This window comes from Herpailurus yagouaroundi, unplaced genomic scaffold (genome assembly GCF_014898765.1).
Source record: "Herpailurus yagouaroundi ecotype Mexico unplaced genomic scaffold, PumYag 141, whole genome shotgun sequence".
NCBI lineage: Eukaryota > Metazoa > Chordata > Mammalia > Carnivora > Felidae > Herpailurus > Herpailurus yagouaroundi.
The window spans coordinates 31,428,232-31,449,277 of record NW_024412396.1 but is presented as its reverse complement, the minus strand read 5'-3'; the positions used below and the strand labels follow the sequence as shown (position 1 = coordinate 31,449,277).

The 21,046-nt window shown below is 38.6% G+C and overlaps 1 protein-coding gene and 1 long non-coding RNA gene across 3 annotated transcripts in view; one reads left to right on the top strand and one right to left on the bottom strand.

Annotated features, from left to right (window-relative positions):
- WDHD1 (WD repeat and HMG-box DNA binding protein 1) overlaps nucleotides 1-7,549 on the top strand; it is a 67,465-nt gene extending 59,916 nt beyond the window's left edge. For both annotated transcript variants that reach the window (XM_040477197.1, XM_040477198.1), the window contains 2 exons: nucleotides 4,129-4,267; nucleotides 6,738-7,549. In XM_040477197.1, coding sequence (XP_040333131.1) covers nucleotides 4,129-4,267; nucleotides 6,738-6,938 — 340 coding nt within the window. In that variant the 3' untranslated portion in view covers nucleotides 6,939-7,549. The remainder of the gene's footprint in view (nucleotides 1-4,128; nucleotides 4,268-6,737) is intronic.
- The window catches only part of LOC121031794 (uncharacterized), a 59,857-nt gene that overhangs the window by 14,202 nt on the left and 24,609 nt on the right, over nucleotides 1-21,046 (bottom strand). The gene's annotated exons all lie outside the window — the stretch shown is intronic.

The window sequence follows — 21,046 nt, the reverse complement described above, 5'->3', positions numbered from 1 at the left end:
ATATTTATTTATTTTGAGAGAGAGCATGGGAAGGGCAGAGAGAGGGAGGGAGGGAGAATACTTTTTTTTTTTAATTTTTTAAAATATTTATTTTTGGGAGAGAGAGAGAGAGCATGCAAGAGAACAGGGAAGGGACAAAGAAAGAAAGGGAGACACAGAATCCAGAGCAGGCTCCAGGTTCTGAGCTCTCAGCACAGAGCCCAATGCAGGGCTTGAACTCAGAAAGTGTGAAATCATGATCTGAGCTGAAATCTGATGCTTAACCAACTGAGCCACCCAGGTGCCCTGAGGGAGGGAGAATCTTAAGCGGGCTTCTTGCCCAGCATAGAGCCCAACACGGGGCTCAATCTCATAACCATGAGATCATGACTTGAACTGAGATCAAGAGTTGGATGCTTAACTGACTGAGCCACCCAGGCATCCCTGAATACATAACTTTAAGGAGGCCATAAATATTGGTTAATGTCTACTTAATACTTGAGTATGCTCTGATAAGTTATATATGTGTTTTAAATTGTACTATGTTTTACGGGGCGCCTGGGTGGCTCAGTCAGTTGGGCGTTCTACTTCGGCTCAGGTCATGATCTCACAGTTGGTGGGTTTAAGCCCCGCATCGGGCTCTGTGCTGATAGCTCGGAGCCTGAAGCCTGCTTCAGATTCTGTGTCTCCTCTTCCCTCTGCCCCTCCCATGCTCATGCTCTATCTCACTCTGTCTCTCAAAATAAATGTAAAAAAAATTTAAAAATAAAATAAAATAAATTGTATTGTGCTTTAAATTGTTTTAAATTAAAATTTAAAACATATATTTTATAATTCTTCTTTTGTTTTAAAATAAATATAGTTAAGTGGGAGAAGCAGTGAAAGGATACAAAAGAAAGTCTGATAAAGAATAAATATCTTCCATATCCACTCAGTTCCCCTCTTTACAAATAGTCACTACAACAAATTTCTTACATAGCCCTCCAGAATTGTTCTGTAAGTGTTCAAACACTTGTATTTATCTGTTTATTTTAACAGAAATGGTAGCATACACATTGTTCTGTACATTACTATTTTTTCACATAGCAGCTTTTGCAGATCATCTCATATTACTACACAGTTTATTTAATCTTTTTATATCCATTGAATGGATATGCCATAATTTATTCAGTTCTCTACTGGTGGACAGAGGGTGATTGCTGGTCTTTTGCTAGAGTACAAGTAGTACTGCAATGAATTACTTTATATGAATGTCATTTCTCACATATACATATAGCCGTAAGATGGATATCTGTATGATTCAAGTTAATGTGCACTTGTAATTCCAATAGACATTGCCAAATTTTTCTCCATTAATCTTGTATCATTTTCTATACCTCCAGCAATGAGTTCCTATTTGCCTGTATCCTATTTGTTTGCCAGTGCAATATGTTACATTTCGTGATCTCTCTAAATGCTGGATTTATTTAAAATGCATCAGTTAAGGAGTGCCTGGGTGGCTCAGTAGGTTAAGCATCAGACTTTGGCTCAGGTCATGATCTCACCATTCATGGGTTCGAGCCTCGCATTCGGCTCTGTGCTGACAGTTTGGAGCCTGGAGCCTGCTTCAGATTCTGTGTCTCCCTCTCTCTCTGCCCCTCCCATACTCGCACTCTCTCTCTTAAAAATAAACATTTTTAAAAAAACTTTAATGCCTCAGTTAAAAAGAAAAAGTCACCATTTCATTTTTATCATTGAATATCTCCTGTTAACCAGTTTATTTATCTATCTACTTTTTTAAAGAGTCTATTTTTAAGTAATCTCTGCACCCAACGTGGGGCTCGAACTCCTAGCCCCGATATCAAGAGCCATATGCTTTACCGATTGAGCTAGCAGGCATCCTTCATGTTAACCAGTTTAATTTGAGGGGTAGCTTTGGTTTTTATTTTTTCTGTTTTGCCCTGAATTCAAATTAGGTATTAAGCAGTGAAGGTTTTATTTAAGAAGATTCAATTTTTTGTACTTTCAATACAGAAAACTTATTTAATTGGAATGTCATTAAGGAGTTATAACTGTTTAACCAAATATTTTGTCATGAGTATTGATAAACTGAATCAGAAGAGAAATATTCAATTTTGTTTTTCTTTTGGAAAACAGCTGTTTAGGGGCAGGGAGATTGCCTGCTCTTAGCTAGATTTGTGACATTGCTTCAAGTTTGATTAAAATGAATGTTTATTAATTTCAGGAAATTCAAGAAACTTTGTTTACCATTTGTTTTGATTTGTTCTATTATTTTTCTGGAAGTAGAATTATATTAAGATTACTTGAAATTTGTATATTTCCACAAATTAGGCAATGCTAGTAATATTTTTTATAGCTTGTTTTTCTAAAAATTAAAAAATTTAGACAAAAATCCCTCAATTACTCATAAAGATAATTTTTTAAATCTTTTTTATTAAAATTAAGATTCTACATTTAGTGGGCTCTGCATCAGAGATGGAATGTTACAACCTGTGGTCTTGTTTCCATTTAAAATTTTATCATAGGGGTGCCTGGGTGGCTCAGTCGGTTGAGTGTCCGACTTCAGCTCAGGTCATTATCTCGCTGCTCATGGGTTCGAGCCCTGCCTGGGACTGTGTGCTGACAGCTCAGAGCTTGGAGCCTGTTTCAGATTCTGTGTCTCCCTCTCTCTGCACCTCCCCTGCTCGCACTCTGTCACTCTCAAAAATAAACCTTATAAATAAATAAATGTTTAAAAATAAGTAAAATAAAATTTTATCATAAACATTTTCCTCTGGTATTTTTGCCACTAATTTTTGCTGTATATTTAAATTTGTTATTCAAGATCCATTTGGTTACAATGTAGTAAGGGCCAGTACAGCTGCTGTGTGAAGTATGGGGACTCTGCAGTCAAACTGCCAAGGTATTAAATCCCAGGTCTGCCTTTGGCTATCTGTGTGACCTAGAGTAAGTTATTTCACATTTCTTTTCTTTTTTTTTTTTAATTTGTTTAATATTTATTCATTTTTGAGAGAGAGAGATGGAGCCCAAGCGGGGGTGGGCAGAGAGAGAGGGAGACAAAATCCAAAGCAGGCTCCAGGCTCTGAGCTGTCAGCACAGAGCCTAACACGGGGCTCAAACCCACGAACCGTGAAATCATGACCTGAGCTGAAGTCAGACACTTAACCAACTGAGCCACCCAGGCGCCCCTAAGTTATCTCACATTTCTGAGCCTTGATTTCCTCCTCTATGGAATAGAGATAGTAATTGCACCTACCCTCATAGGGTTATGATAGATGAAATGAGGTAATACACACAAAGTATTTAGAACAATGCCTAGCAGATAGTAAGTGCTCAGTAAATATTAAATGTTTGCATTAAATCTTCACTTGTGACCTAAAGATAATTTGTGTCAAAAGCAAAGTCTAGGGGCATCTGAGTGGCTCAGTCAGTTAGGCATCTGACTTTGGCTCAGGTCATGATCTCATGGTTTGTGAGTTGAGCCCCACACTGGGCTCGTGCTGACAGCTCAGAGCCTGGAGCCTGCTTTGGATTTTGTGACTCCCCCACTCTCTGCCCCTCCTCCACTCAGGGTCTGTCTCTGTCTCTCAAAAATAAATAAACATAAAAAAAAAAGTCAAGTCTAATGAAATTGATAAGTATGCTGTGTGTATGCTTTACATAATAATTATATGAGAAAGGACATACACGCCCAGGTCATCTGTGAGAGCAATGGTGAGGGGATGGGATAGGAGCTTGAGAAAAGTAAAAATTAAAGATAGCTGGTTTTGGAAATGGAGAAAGAACCCACCAAGGATTGGAAGAATTTTACTGGGCCAGAGGGGCTGAGTGAAACTGGAGACCTTGAGCCTGTCAGCATTCCAAAAAGGAGCTGAAAGTGCAGAGTTCATGGTTGCTCCACTTGGAAAATACATATGTGAGTAAACCCTTTGAATTGATCTTACAAGGGGTTTTTCAGTTCATTATTTCCATGGTCTTCAAGCAGTTTTAGGTAATATGTAGTATGAATATTAACAAGTGTAATTAATTGTGTCTTTCTTAGTATATATAGGTATGCAAAGACTAATGGTTAATTACTAACCTGAAAAATCATAAAGCACTTTAAACTGTGTCTTAAGTATGAAATTTTTTCAATAATTGCTATTTTAGGCCAAAGACTGGGTTCCAGATGTGGCTGGAAGAAAACAGAAGTAATATTTTGTCTGACAATCCTGACTTTTCAGATGAAGCAGACATAATAAAAGAAGGAATGATTCGATTTAGAGTATTGTCACCTGAAGAAAGGAAGGTAAGAATAATTTTGCTGAGATTGAGATCTTAGTAAATTCCCAGGGGTTTTGTTTTTGTTTTTATTTTTTTCAAATTTATTTATTTTGAGAAAGAGAGAGAGCGAGCACAAGCAGGGAAGGGCAGAGAGAGAGAATCCCAAGGAGGCCCAGCACTGTCAGCGCAAAGCCTGACGTGGACCTGAACTCATGAACCCATGAGATCATGATCTGAGCCAAAACCGAAAGTTGGTCACTTAACCGACTAAGTCACCCAGGTGCCCCCTAGGTCTTAAAAATTCTTATAGAAAATGCCTTTTTCTGTTCTGGAAATTGCATATATTCTGGTAAACTCTTGGTGGAGAGGAAATTAAATAACTGAAATGTTAGTTCTAAACATATGGATGTGTAATAGTTATTAGTGCTAATGGTTAAATTTGGGGCATATGTACTGTTTATATCTGTATAAGTTCCTGCATGTTGTAAGTTAGGAGGATACCCCAAGAAAAAGTACATTACTTACAAATCAAAAGCAAATAAAATTAAGAAGTAAAAATGAAATTAAATGTACATGTTTGGACTACTGCCTTAGGGTACTTGGGATTCTCTCTCTCTGCCCCTTCCCTGCTTGCACTCACTCTCTTTACCTCTCTCTCAAAATAAATAAATAAACTTAAAAAATTTCTTTAAAAAGCAGAATTTTTTAAAATGCTATTTACTTCCACATTGAATATAAAATGAGAATACTGGGGTACCTGGTTGGCTCAGTCGATAGAGCATGTGACTGTTAATCTCAGGGTTGTGAGTTCAAGGCCCACATTGAGCATAGAGCTTACTTTAAAAAACAAAAAAACAAAAACAAAGTCAAAGTGAGAGTACTGCTTTTCGGGCAGTGGAAGACCTGGTGTTCTGTTCTAGCCTTTCATGTGGAAATTAGGACAGGTGGCTGGTACCTTATTGCCCCTTGTATAAATTTCTGCCTTATGAGGGAGGGCTAGGAGCAGCTTTCTGTTGCAAGGGGAAGGAATGTGTGTGGTATATCAATTAAATCCTCAGATATCATTTCCCCAGGGATGCAGTATGCGGCATGGGCATGCAGTATTCACCTGGTGAAATAGATACTTGCCTTGATAAACTGAATTTTAAGAATAGAGCTATTACAAAATGAGGAAGCTAGAAACTGGTCCAACCACCTCAAGCCTATTTAGAATCTCATTGGCAACTTTGTATTTCTCATTTTTTGTAAGACTTTATAAAAGGATAATAAAGAATTAGATAAATGGTATCTAAATGATCTTATGCAGTAAAAAATGTGATTGTGTTTTTGAATACTTGAAAATGTAATCAGTATTTTTAAGTTAAACCTTAATCCAGTCTGTTAATGTGAGAAATTCTACAGCTCCAAAGGGTCTCTTTTCTATAGTAAATAAATGGAAAGGAAATAAAGTGAAAGAAGGAGGAACTATTACATATTAAAATAGATTTAAGTGACTCAGTCAGTTGAGCGTCCAATATTTATCTTGGCTCAGGTCATGATCCCAGGGTTGTGAGATCGAGCCCTGCATTGGGATTGATATTCCGTGTCTCTCCCTCTGCCCCTCTCCCCACCTCATGCACACGCTCTTGCTCTCTCTCTAATTAAAAAAAAAAAAGATTTAGGAGACAGACGGAAATGACTGAACTTTTTAAGGTTCTTGTGCTTATTGAATAAAGCCAGCCCCAAAAGAGTATCTGAAATGTCATTCCTGAAGTGACAGAGTGATAGGGATGAAGAACAGAGAACTAATTACCAGGAGTTGGGACCTGGATGAGAAATGTAGTTTGGAGGAACAACATGAGGGATCCTTGTGGTGATGGTACTGTTTTGTATCTTGAATGTGGAGCCTACATGGGAATTAAATATGCATACACACATACACACAAATGAGTAGAAGTAAAAATGGGGGGATTGTATTGATGTCAGTACTCTGGTTGTGATATATCAGCTTTGGAAGATGCTATGATTGGGGGAAACTGGGAAAAGAGTATACGAGATCCTTCTGTATTATTTCCTACAACTGCATATGAAAAAATCTCAAAATAAAAAGTTTCATTTTTAAAAAAAGTACCTGCAGTTATATATTTTGCACTTAATATGGTTAAATATAAGCAGAGTTTAGGTTGAAATATTACAGAGGTAGACATAAATTTTTTAACCTGCTCTGCAATTAATAAGACATTTGTTAACAATGAGAATCCTTAATGATTAGCTTAACAATTCAAGTACTAATTATGCTTTTTTTTAATTAAAAAAAATTTTTTTTAATGTTTATTTTTGAGAGAGAGACAGAGCATGAGGTGGTGGAGACTGAGCCACCCAGATGCCCCTGCTTTTTTTTTTTTTTTAATGCTGCTTTTTATATACAGGATTGTTACCTAAAAAAGTGAGGAAATCATTTCCTTCCTAGTTCTTTGTTATTGCCTAAAAATCGTTTCTCCCATATTTTTACAAAGGCATGGGCTACCAAGGCCAAAGGAGGTACTACAAGTGATGGAGCTGAAGCAAAGAAGCGAAAACGTGTGATTGATGAAAGTCATGAAACTGAAAACCAGAAAGAAAAAGCAAAGGAGAATCTGAATTTGCCAAAAAAGCAAAAACCTTTAGATCTTTCTACCAATCAGAAACTATCAGCTTTTGCATTTAAGCAGGAATAGACAGAGTTAAGGAAATGACCTTAGGGAAGTAATAGATTTTTTACTCATCATTGATGAATCTGGACTTAAAAAAATGTTATCTTTAGAAAATTCGTTATATATTTTTAAAAGAGTTTAATGACAACTTTTTGTCTTTATTAAGGTAATATAGTAACAGGGAGTGTGTAAAAACTTTCATTCCTACAGATTGCTCTGCCCCCAAATAGAAGGCCATTCAGAAGCATTATGATTGTAGGCACTGACTTGAAGCCACTGGCATGTCACAGTGGAAGCCAGTTTGATTTTGTTTCTTACCTTCAAAATCATCAAAGCCAAGGTCTTAAAACCTCTGAACATTGAAGTACCTTCAAGGGGTTTTCTCATTTGGTTTGTGTCATATACTGGGAAGTACTACAGAAATCCTCTTCCAGGTGTGTTACCGTAGACTGTTTCTCTATGTCTGTATTGGACTGGGGACCATGTTTTTTAATATGGGCCCTCAACATGTAAATAATTTTGTAGGTGTGATTTTTTTCATTTGTTTGTTTTGGAAATTTCTTCATGTATGGCTTTCAGTTGTCTTTGTATAGCCTGGTTTTTAAAAAAATAAGACTTTCACATTTCCAAATTTAGTTTGCTGTGGTCTTTTTTTTTTTTTTAATGTTTATTATTTTTGAGAGAGAGACAGAGTATGAGCAAGGGAGGGAGGGCAGAGAGAGATATAGGGAGGCACAGAATCTGAAATAGGCTCCTGGCTCTCTGCTGTCAGCGCAGAGCCTGATGCGGGGCTTGAACTCACAAACCGTGAGACCATGACCTGAGCCGAAGTCAGAGCCTTAACCTACTGAGCCACCCAGGCACCCCATAGTTTGCTGTGGTCTTATCATTTTTCCATGAAATGAAAATGTTTCTAGAAAACATAGTTTACATTTATTACCATAATTTCTACCATCACCCCCATCCTGCTACACATCATAACACACAGAAGAGAAGATGGAGGACAGTTTTGAAAGTTTTTCATCCCGGGGCATAATGTGCCCCTGGTAAGATCCTCTCATTATCAACATCAGCAGTATTTTCCTGAGCAAGTCTTCGAAGCCTTGATATGAGAGTAAAGAGGGAAAGTGTTTAACTCCTTTTCTTTTGAACAAATAAGATTTAAATATTTCATACATTTTTTGTTATTATTCTAGGCAGAGCTTAATGCAAATGCAGCCACTTAATGAGGGCAGAATACAGGGGTGGGCTTGGCAGAGTCAGGGGCAGGTTGTAGTAAAATAAAATCAGGTGGCTCAGGATGAGAATGGTTTTATATGTTGGAAGGAATATAATATGTTGAAAATTTAGATATGTAGAAGCCAAAGATACTCCTTATCTCACAATGACCAAGGTTAGGAAGGAATACATTTCTGATGTTTTAATTAGTGGCTGGTATAGAGAGATATTATAGCACAATGGTTAGGAGCGCAGATTTCAAAGCCAAACTACTTGGGTCTGAAGACACTATGGTATGTACCAGCTGAATGAACCTTGGGCAAATTTCTAGCCTTTGACCACTCATCTGTAAAATGGTTTTAATAATTTTATTTCATAGCATTGTTAATGAGAATTAAATGAGATAAAAGCACTTAATTCCTGGTACATAGTAATGTTTTCTATAAATGTCAGCTATTTTTTTTTTTTTAATGTTTATTTATTATAGAGAAACACAGAGCAAGAGCATGGGAGGGGCAGAGAGAGGGGGAGACACAGAATCTGAATCAGGCTCCAGGCTCCTGTCAGCACAGAGCCCGACGCAGGGCTCGAACTCACAAATCGCGATATCATGACCTGAGCCAAAGTTGGACGCCCAACCGACTGAGCCACCCAGGCGCCCCAAATGTCAGCCATTCTTAATCATGCTATTGACTATTTCATCTTGCTTTATCTTTGGGTTTCATTGTGCATACTGTATGAATTTTTATTTCAAGATCCTGAAGTAAAAGTTTATTTATAATGCTTTGGAAAGGGTGTTATATTGTAGATCTATAGGAACCTGATAATACCACGGATTTGCAAAAAGTGTTTTTAGTCCCCTAGTTTTATTTGGTTGAAGGAGCATTTTTGTATATGCCATAGCAAGCACAGGAACATTTTTGTATTGACTTGGTTTAACTCGTAAATCAGAACTTTGAAACCAAGACCTTATCCTTATTCCTTTGCTGTATATGATTAAACCCTAAAAAAAAAAAAAAAACTGCTTTTCCAGAGAATTAGTGCTTAATGATGGGAAAGTGGAAACAGAAATAAATGAATATATTAGCCACCATCATGGTGTCAGTAATATTGCCTATTCTGAGCTTTTTCTGTGCTGTTGAATATTGCCATTTGCTTAATTTCATTCACTGGTAGTAAAGACTTTTCAAAAAGGAGGTAATTTTAATACTTCACAGTCATCAAAAGGGCATCATCTGATTATTCCAGAGAGCAAGTTAGTGAGCACTGAGTTAGGCCTGCCAACTCCGGGGGCTGTGGTACTCTACAGCCTCTCCGGTCGGTGCAGCAGCCTGTGGTGAGCCACTAGCATTAACATGGAACAGATCCCTGGAGACAAAAGGATGAGATCCATCCATGTAGAAAGTATCTTCATCAGTGACTGGTTTCTTATGGGCCTTTGTTGTCCTCCAACTGCTTTATTATAGAAGTATATAATTTTCTCCCATTTTTATTTTGGAAAATTCCAAGTAGTATAGTGAACATACATACATCCTTTATCTAGATCGACTTATTGTTGACATTTTGCTATACATGCTTTATAAATAGTGTTTTTCTCAAGTCATTTGAAATATGCATCATGACATTTTACCCCTCAGTACCTCAACATGTGTCCCCTAAAAAGAGAGATACTTCTACATAACCACAATATCATTATTATGCCACAGAAATTTAAGAGAAGAATATTATTGCCTAACATGCATTTCGTATTAAAATATCCCCCAGGGGCGCCTGGGTGGCTTGGTCGGTTAAGCGTCCGACTTCGGCTCAGGTCATGATCTCACGGTCCGTGAGTTCAAGCCCCGCGTCGGGCTCTGTGCTGACAGCTCAGAGCCTGGAGCCTGTTTCCGATTCTGTGTCTCCCTCTCTCTCTGCCCCTCCCCTGTTCATGCTCTGTCTCTCTCTGTCTCAAAAATAAATAAACGTTTAAAAAAAATAATAATAAAAGAAATAAATAAATAAAATTTCCCCCAAAGTACCATTTAGCCTCCCCGCCCCAATCTAGGATCAATCAAGAAAGCTACATTAAAAAATAAAATAGTCCTGCATCATATTTAATTAGAAATAATACTTTTTTAGTTGAAGTACAGCTGACACAGTATTATATTAGTTTCAGGTGTATAACATAGCAATTATACATATGTACACATTACTATAAAAGTACATATTAAATACAGGAAGAATGAGGAAAAACATCATCCCCAATCCTAATACCCAGAGATAACCCCTTAACATTTTGATATATGTCATTAGGCTTTTTTCTGTGCATGTGCTTTTCTTTCACATAGATCCCAAGAAGTGTTTAAAAAAAAAAAAAAAAAGAAAAAAGTTAAGCCTAAAATTTTAAGTGTGGCCTTTTGCTGGAATGGACTAATGGTTGATACCAATTTCTCCCTTCTCTGGGACTGTATCATAACAGGCAAAAAGTGATGGAATTGAAAAAAAAACATAATGGAATCAGCCAAAAGTTGGTTCTTTGAAAGACACAAGTTAGAAAAATACTTGGCAAGATTAATCATAATGAAAAGCACAGATAAGTGATACTAGGAATGAAGAGGAATTTATTAACTACAGATGGTACAGATTTTTCATAGGCCTATCACAATCAGTTTTATTTGTCAATTGGCTTAGCCACAGTTGCCAGTTATTCAATGAAACACTAACCTATGTTAGTATATTAGTATAACCTATGAAAGTATATTATAGATTATATTAAATTCCATAATCTGGTGACTTGAAGTAAGATGATCCAAGATAATATGGGCGGGCTTGATTCAATCATTTGAAAGACTAAAAAGCAGAACTGAGGCTTTCCTGAGGGAGAAGTTATACCTGTAGACAGCAGTTTCGGCTCAAGCCAGATTTCTTGCCTGCCCTTCTTGGAGGTCTACCCTGTGGATCTGGGGTTTCACACTTTGTCTTCCAGCCTCCACAATGTGTGTATGAATTCCTTGCAATAAATCTTTTAATTTCTCCTGCTGCTTCTATTTCTCTGGTTGAACACTGACTAATTCAAGACTATTCTAAGTAAGTTTATGACAATAAATTGGAAAATTTTGATGAAATGAATACCTACAAAAGCGGAGCTTATTAAAACTGACTCAAGACATCAAAAGTCTAAAATACTTAGGAATAAATTTAACAAATAAGTGCAAAACTTATACTCTAACCTACAAAACATTGTTGAAAGACATAAGAGAAGACCTAAGTAAATGCAAAGACCTCCTGTGTTTATGGGCCAGAAGATTTAACATTGCATTATTAAAATAGCAATACTCCCAAAATGATCTACAGATTCAATGCTTTCCTTATCAAAATTCCAGCTGGCTTTTTTTGCAGAAAATGACCAGCTGATCCTAAAATTCATATGGAAATTCAAGGAGCCCAAAATAGCCAAAATAATTTTGGAAAAAAAAAAAAAAGAGGATTCACACTTCACAATTTCAAAACAATACAAAGCTACAACATGGCATAAGAATAGACCTATAGATCAATGCAATGGAATTGAGGGTCTAGAAAATAAACTCTCACATTTATAGTCAATTGATTTTTTACAAGATTGCCAGGACAATTCAATGGGAAAAGGATAGTCTTTTCCATAAATGATGCTAGGACAATTGGATGAAATTGAAAAGAATGAAATTGAACCCCTATTTCACACTGTATAAAAAAAATTAATTCCAGGGGCACCTGGGTGGCTCAGTCAGTTGAGCGTCTAACTTCGGCTTGGGTCATGACCCTGTGGTTTGTGGGTTCAGGCCCTGTGTCAGGCTCTCTGTCAGCTCGAAGCCCAGTCCAGATACTCTGTCCCCCTTTCTCTGTCCTCTCTCGCTTGCTTTCTCTCTTAAAGATAAATAACCAGGGGCGCCTGGGTGGCGCAGTCGGTTGAGCGTCCGACTTCAGCCAGGTCACGATCTCGCGGTCCGTGAGTTCGAGCCCTGCGTCAGGTTCTGGGCTGACAGCTCAGAGCCTGGAGCCTGTTTCCGATTCTGTGTCTCCCTCTCTCTCTGCCCCTCCCCTGTTCATGCTCTGTCTCTCTCTGTCCCAAAAATAAATAAACGTTGAAAAAAAAATTAAAAAAAAAAAAAAAAAGATAAATAACCATTAAAAAGAATTAATTCCAGGGCACCTGAGTGGCTCAACTGGTTAAGCTCCAACTCTGGTTTTCAGCCCAGGTCATGATCTCATGGTTGTGAGATCGAGCCCCACGTCAGGCTGAGCATGGAACTTGCATGGGATTCTCTCTCTCCCCCTCTCTCTGCCCCTCCCTGCCTCTCAAAATAAATAAACTTAAAACAAATTTAATTCCAAATGGATCAAGACCTAAATGTAAGAGCTAAAAATTATAAAATTCTTAGAAGGAAACAAGTGTAAATCTTTGTGACCTTGGATTAAACAATGATTTCTTAGATATAAACCAGGAACACAAGCAACAACAGAAATATGTGGGCGGGGGGGGTGGTGAAATGGGTGATGGGGATTAAGCAGTGCACTTGTGATGAGCAGTGGATGATGTGTGGAAGTGTTGAATCACTATATTGTACACCTGAAACTAATATAACACTGTATGTTAACTAACTGGAATTTGAATATAAGGAAACAAGCAAACAAAAATAGACGAAGGCAACATCATCAAAATTAAAAACTGCTTCAAAAACACTTATCAAGAACATGAAAAAAGCCACAGAAATTTTTTTTTCAAATCATATCTGCTAAGGGACTTGCATCTACAATACATAAACAACTCTGGGATGTCTCAGTGACTTGGTTAAGCGTCTGACTTCTGCTCAGGTCATGATCTTCCAGTTCATGGGTTCAAGCCCTGCGTCGGCTCTATGCTGACAGCTCAGAGCCTGGAACCTGCTTTAGACTCTGTTTCTCCCTTTCTCTCTGCCCCTCCCCAGTTCATGCGCGCTCTCTCTCTCTCAAATAAACATTTAAAAAAATGAGAATATGTAAACAACTCTTAAAACTCAATAATTACAGGACAACCCAATTTAAAAATGGTCAAAGGACTCGAACAGACATTTCTCTAAAGACAGTACACAAATGGCCTATAACACATGAAAAGGTGCTCAATATCTTTTGCCATCAGGAAAATGAAAAAACTACAGAGAGATATCTCTTCACCCCCAACTAAGATGGCTATAATGAAAAAGATGTACAATAACAAGTGTTGGTGAGGAGGATGTGGGGAAATTGGAACCCTCAGATAGTGGAACATAGGAACATATAATGGTAGTTTGGCAGTTCAGTCAGCTGAGTGTTTGACTCTTGATTTAGGCTCAGGTCATGATCCCAGTGTTGTGGGATCAAGCCCCATGTCAGGCTCTGTGCTGAGCTTGGAGTCTGCTTGGGATTCTCTCTCTCTCTGCTCCACTCCTGCTCGCTCACTCTCTCTCAAATTATATTTAAAAAAATTTTTTTAATGTTTGTTTATTTCTGAGAGAGAGACAGAGTGCGAGCAGGGGAGGGGCAGAGGGAGACAGAGAATCCAAGCAGGTTCCAGGCTCTGACTTGTCAGCACAGAGCACAACACAGGGCTTGAACCCACAAACCGTGAGATCATGACCTGAGCCAAAGCCGGACACTTAACAGACTGAGCCACCCACACGCCCCTCTCTCTCTAAAATTATAAACAAACAAACAAACAAACATAGAGTTATGACCCAGCATTTCCACAACTAGGTATAAGTCCCAAGAGTAATGAAAACATATGTCCACACAAAAACTTGTACATAAATGCTCAGAGCACTATTACTTACAACAGCCAAAAAGTAAAAACATCTCAAATGTCCATCAAGTGATGCATGGACAAACCAAAGGTGGTATATCCATACAATGAAAATTTTGGCAATAAAAAAAAATGGAGTACTGCTACATGTTGCAACATGGATGAAACATGAAAATATTATAAGAAGCCAGTCACAAAAGACCATATACTATATGATTCCATTTATATGAAATGTGCAGAATAGGCACTTTCTCTCTATGGAGAGAAAGTGTTTGGGTGGTTGCCTAGGGTTGGGGACTAAGAGGAAAAGGTAAGTGGCTGCTAATGGTTGCAGGGTTTCTTTTTGGAGTGATGAAAATGTTCTGGAATTGGATAGTGGCAGTGTTTGTAAAACTCTGATTTACTAGAAACCACTGAATTGTATGCTTTTAAGTGGGTGACTGTATGGCATGTCTCTATGAAGGTGTTATTTTAAAAAAACTGATTTGAAGAAAAGAATATCTGAATAGTCTGTAACCAATTTTAGAAATTTAGGCTGTATTTGAGGTGCCTGGGTGGCTCAGTTGGTTTAGCATCCAAGTCTTGATTTCAGCTCAGGTCATGATCTCACCATTTGTGGGTTCAAGACCCATGTCAGGCTCTGTGCTGACAGTGTGGAACCTGCTTGGGATTCTCTCTCTCTCTCTCTCTCTCTGTCTCTCTCTGCCCTTCCCCTGCTTGCACATGCTTTCTCTCTCTCTCTCAAAATATTTAAAAATTCTTCTTATAAAGAAACTACCAGGCTAGATGAATTTAGAAACAAGTTCTATCGACAGTCAAGCAAAAATTCCAATCTTATAGAAATTATTGAATATAGCAGCTGTCATAATCTTAATATCAAAATCTGACAAAGTTAGTTCTAGAAGGCAAATCATAAACCAAATCTCACTGATGAACATGGATGAAAACTCCTAAAAATTTTAGTATGCCGGATCCCATAGTGTATAAAAAAAAGATACAATTTAGTTATCCTATTGACTTAATCCTAAGAATACAGCATTGATTTAACATTAGAAAGTTAGTTAAAGCTGATTAAAGGGCAAAAATTGCATAAAAGCATGTATCTTATTTACAGGGATTTGGGCCATTCTGGTTTTTTCTATCACTTTACGGAGTTAACTCTATATGTCAGTGAACCACGTCACCCAAAGGCTCATAAACACAATAAAGTATTTTGATGAGGAGGATAATTAAGTATAGAGTTAAACTACTAGAAAACTCATTAAGAAAGGAATAATGCTGTTGTTCTTTTAATTATAAATTGTATTTCATTTAACAGATCTCTGTTTTCTGTTTTCTCCTGGTATATTTCTGTGTTGGAATTCATGTGTTTCTACTGTAACTGCATACTTGTTAGTCTCACTAAGAGACCCAGGTTTTCGAGGGCAGGAACCATGTTGGTAGATGGTTAGCATAGTCGACACAGTGCAAGCATTGGAGCCTGATAGGTTTAGGGTTTCTGTCCTGCCTCTACTTCCTCTACTGGAGCTACATGGCTCTGGGAACCACTTAACCTCTCTGACTTTCTTTTCCCTCTGGTCCTTGTAATAAAAATAACAGTAATTTTCTACTCAGACCTCCTTAGTTTCAGAAAACCTGCACAGGCCAGATCCCCAGAACAGACACCTACCCCATACCACTTGCCTGCACTTCCCCAGGCCACAGCTGCACTTGAGATGCACAACTGCCCCCAATATTCAGGGACCCAGTCTCTCTCCCAGAAACATGGAATTTGGACACAGAAGCAGAATCAGTTAACCCGAGGAAGTGAGCTTCATAGGCACGTAGAAGTGAGTGCCATAACCACAGCAGAGGGAAACTAAGGTTGTGGGGAAGCAGAGAAATGAGTGGGCAGAAGACGCCCGTCTAGTGAAAGTGGAAAAGTTGGGGGAAGATGTTAAAACAAACAGAAAAATTGCCATGTCCACATTATCTCAGCTGCTTCTGTGGCTCTGATAACAAAAACCCTAGAGAAAGAAGGATGAAGAGCTGGCACTTTAATTTTTAAAGAAGAGTGTGAAGCAGATTAATGGCAAATAAAAAGTTTTGTCTAGGGTTGGAACCTGCCCCCACCCCCAAGAGTGTTCCTTGGTGAAGACAGCTGGATTGGAATTGATATAAATGGTTTTTCTAAAGAGGGAGGAGTATCAGTGTGGTTCAATGAGATAGAGACTCTTCATGACATCATTTCTCCCTCAAATTAAACACTATATCAGCTGATTAAAAATAGTTACTGGGTGTATCTAGAATATATATGTAAAGAACTCTTAAACTCAGCATTAAAAATAAAACATACAGTCCAATCAGAAAATGAGCAAAAGACATAAATGCACTTCATGAAAAGATGTGCATGAAGTGCACATGAAAACACATGAAAAGATGTGCAATATCATTAGCCATTAGAGAAATTCAAATTAAGACTACAACGAGATACACTACACACGTATCAGAGCAGCTAAAATGTACAATATTGACAATACCAAATGTAGGTGAGGATGCAGAGAAACGGGCTCACTCATATTGCTGTGGGAATGTAAAATGGTACCACCACTCTAGAAAATAATTTGGCAATTTCTTTCAAAACTAAAATGAACTTACTATATGACCAGCAATTGCCCTCTTAGGCACTTTACCCAGAGAAATGAAAATTTACTTCACACGGGAACTTGTATATCTCTGTTCATAGCAGCTTTATTCTTTTTTTTTTTTTTTTAATTTTTTTTTTCAACGTTTATTTATTTTTGGGACAGAGAGAGACAGAGCATGAACGGGGGAAGGGCAGAGAGAGAGGGAGACACAGAATCGGAAACAGGCTCCAGGCTCTGAGCCATCAGCCCAGAGCCCGACGCGGGGCTCGAACTCCCGGACCGCGAGATCGTGACCTGGCTGAAGTCGGACGCTTAACCGACTGCGCCACCCAGGCGCCCCGCAGCTTTATTCTTAATAGCCTCACACTAGAAACCACCCAAATGTCCCTCAATGACTAACTGGTAAAACAAACTATGGTACGTTCATCCCATGGTACACAATTCAGCAACAAAAAGGAATCAAATATTGATACATACAACAGTTTGTATTAATCTCAAAGAAATCATGCTAAGAAAAGCCAGCCTGAAAGGATATTTTGTTTCCATTGCACTATATGATTGCAGTTATATAATATTCATAAAATAATATACAGTTGGAGAACCGATGAGTGGTTGCTAGAGTTAAAGATGGGGAGGAGAGGGATATGGCTATACAGGAGTGACAAGAGCAAGTCCTGTGGTGATGGTACAGTTGAGTATCTTGATCACGGGGGTGGTTTCACAAGGCTTTACATGTGTTAAAGTTGCATTGAGTTACACACACACACACATACACAAATAAATCTGTACTGGTAAAATCTGAATAAATTGCATGAATTGTTCCAATGTCAACTTCTTGGTTTTGATACTCTACTATAGTTGTTTAAGGAGTTAACATTGGAGGAAGCTGGGGGGAAATAGCTGACGATATCCTACGATTGACAATGACATTTGTAGCTAATGGGAAAAAATTTATATTCCTGACTCCCAATAGGGTTGTAAGCCCTTCAAAACCAGGCCTGTTCTGTGTATCTTCAGAGCCTGGCACAGTGCCTCTCCTAAACAGTATGTTTTCCTCATTGACACTGATAAAGGATTCTGAGCCCACAACTGGGTAATCTGAGTAATCTTTGTCAATATACCAAGAACAATATTTATTACCATTTTATTTTTATTTATTTTTTTAATGTTTATTTTTGAGAGAGAGAAAGAGAGAGAGAGAGACAGCGTGAGTGGGGGAAGGGCAGAGAGAGAGGGAGACAGAGTCCAAAGCAGACTCCAGGCTCCAGGCTGTCAGCACAGAGCCCAACGCGGGGCTCGAACCCATATACCACAAGATCATGACCTGAGCCGAAGCCAGACACTCAACCGGCTGAGCCACCCAGGTGCCCCTATTACCATTTTAAAGTCATCTTATGATTAATTTGTAGAAATATACAAGGATAGTAAGAAAAAAAAACTTTATTAGAAAAGTTAACAAGAATTTATACATAACAGGGGCACCTGGGTGGCTCAGTCAGTTAAGCGTCCTACTTCAGCTCAGGTCATGATCTCGCAGTTCTTGGGTTCAAGTCCTGCATTGGGCTCTGTGCTGACAGCTCAGAGCCTGGAGTCTGCTTCAGATTCTATGACTCCCTCTCTCTCTGCTGCTTCTCCACTCACACTCTGTCTCTGCTGTCAAAAAATAAGTGAACGTTAAAAAAAATTTTTTTAATTGAAAAAAAAAGAATTTATACACAACAAACCACTCAAATACTGGTGTACAAACAATAAGAGAGATATAAAGAATACTATCATACATCCTTTTAGCAAAACGAGATAGTCCAGGTTCTTGTCACAAAATATTGTATAATAATAACATGCTTCTTGTCGAATGAATGATTAAGTGGATGAAAATACCATATTTCCTTCTCTGTCCTTAGAAATATATAGGTCATTTATTGATTTTTGAGTTTGGGAAAATTCATCTGAAACATCATCATCTGAAAACTCATCTGAGATTTCATTTATCTGATCAATTCCACCATCATTAGAGTCTAGAGTGCTGCTATCTGTGTCTTTGCATTTATCTTCTGATTCATCTAATAATTTTGAAACATTTCCCCTTGTCAATTCCTTTTCCTTTGCTACTATGGATGGAAAATGAAAAATTCTGAAATCTCAACTTGTTCTGTGAAATGTTAAAGCAAACTATAAAATGGTTCCTCCAGTCTTCTTTTTTTTTTTTTTAATTTTTTTTTTCAATGTTTATTTATTTTTGGGACAGAGGGAGACAGCATGAACAGGGGAGGGGCAGAGAGAGAGGGAGACACAGAATCGGAAACAGGCTCCAGGCTCTGAGCCATCAGCCCAGAGCCCGACGCGGGGCTCGAACTCACAGACCGCGAGATCGTGACCTGGCTGAAGTCGGACACTTAACCGACTGCGCCACCCAGGCGCCCCTCCTCCAGTCTTCTTTTATTCCTTCTTGAAAACTGATCCAATACTTTGGGCAATGCAGTAAGAAAACTGAAGGATAGGGGCACCTGGGTGGCTCAGTGGCTTAGTTGTCCAACACATGATCTTGGCTCAGGTCACGATCTCACAGTTTGTGAGATCAAGCCCTCAGACGGGCTCTGTACTGACAGCGCATGTTTGGGATTCTCTCTCTCTCTCTCTCTCTCTCTCTCTCTCTCTGCTCCTCCCCCATTTGTGGCGCACGCACACACATTCTCTCAAATAAATAAACATTAAAAAAAAAAAGAAAACTGAAGGATAACATTACAATGGCATCAGCCTTTTAGGTGAATCTATCATTTTTCCATTTTCTTAAAATTTAATTGCTTTTTAAAATATAGTGAGGGGGCGCCTGGGTGGCTCAGTGGGTTAAGTGTCCAATTCTTGATTCAGCTCAGGTCGTGATCTCACGGTTCGTGGGTTCGAACCCTGCATCTGGCTCTGTGCTGGCAATGCAGAGCCTGCTTGGGATTCTCTGTCTTCCTCTCTCTCTGCCCCTCTCCTGCTTATGCATGGGCTCTCTCTCTCTCTCTCTCTCTCTCTCTCTCAAAATAAATAAACTTCTAAAAAAATATAGCTAAGAAAAATTGAAGAGTATGAGAAAGAATTCCCTAAATGATGAAATGGCAAAACATAAAGAAAAATCAGGTCAATAAGATCCCCTAACGTAACTTAAATTTACAAAAGTGTCAGTGAACCCATATGGTAATCACCAAAACAGAATGAGTTTTATTCTGTTTCTTTTTAAATTAAATTTCTCTTTGTTCTTTGGAAGACCCCTAAGAAAGAATTAAAGTCATGGAATATTACTTCTTACAAATAGAACTGCACTAAAAAGAAAATAAAAATTAATACAAGGTCCAACTGAGCCTGATGGCATCCCACAGGTTAATGATGAATTGTCGCTAATGTGTTTGGGATAGCAGAGACAGACACTGTTGATTGCCCACCTAACAGTCATCCCCCTCTTTTTACTTAGCTTAATGGAACCCTCATTTTGTTTTGTAATGGCAACAGGGTAACTGATACAAGCCATTCTTCTTTACTGGTCATTGGGTAGTTGGTCTGAGGGTGTTCTGGCCGATGAAATAAGAAGAAATCTGAGGTGGGGGAGAGGGGCGTGTTCCTAGAAAGCTTTCCTTGCTGACAAAGAACAAGTCCTCCCTTTTCCTGCTGTGTTTGAACACATTAATGTTTGGAGCTACAGCGGCCATCTGTATAAGGGTGGAGACACTAACAACATGCTAAGAATGACTAAGGAGAAAGTTGGGAAGAGCCCGAGTCATTGATGACATAGTGAGTCCCTGAGCCATGCCTACAGTGCCATCTCCAGACTTGTGGTTAAGTGAAACAATAAGTGTCTGCACTGTGTAACCCCGTGGTTCTCAACCTTGGCTGTACATGAGACTCACCCTCAATGCCTAGGTCACATCCCAGACCAATGAGATCAGACCTTGCCCGGTGGAAGCCAGGTTTCCCAGGCAATTCCAACGTGCAGCCAATTTTGAAAGACACTACTTCAAGCTACTTTAGTAGGGTATTCAGTTTCTGGCAGGAAAAAAAAAAATCTACGTGGTACAGTTTCTGATTGAAAACATCTATTTTCAGCCAGATAAAACTCAGATCCCCAAAATGGTGAAAAGATCAGAACCAGTTTGTTTTCTCATCAGCTTTGGTTCATCCATCTGTGAAACATTCATAACATTGCAGTTAATTTCCACAAATACTTGGATGACGGGCTGGGACAAATGTACAGTCGCAGTAGTGATGCTAAAAATAAAAATACACCCAGAACAACAAAGAAACATGGTTTTGCATGTCTCTGCTAAGCTGTTCCATTCCCTTTGTTTTTACTGTAATTTCTGGCAGAATGGTGGCCACCAGTCTTACAGGCAGCAGAGTCTCTCAGTTTTCCATGTGTAAAGTAATCAACCAGAGGGCATCAGGAGACTCCTGCGTGAGAAATTGTTCCACTAAGATCATAAACATCTGTCATCCCCTCTCACATCTGTGCTCTCGTTGAGAGGATGGCTGAAAAC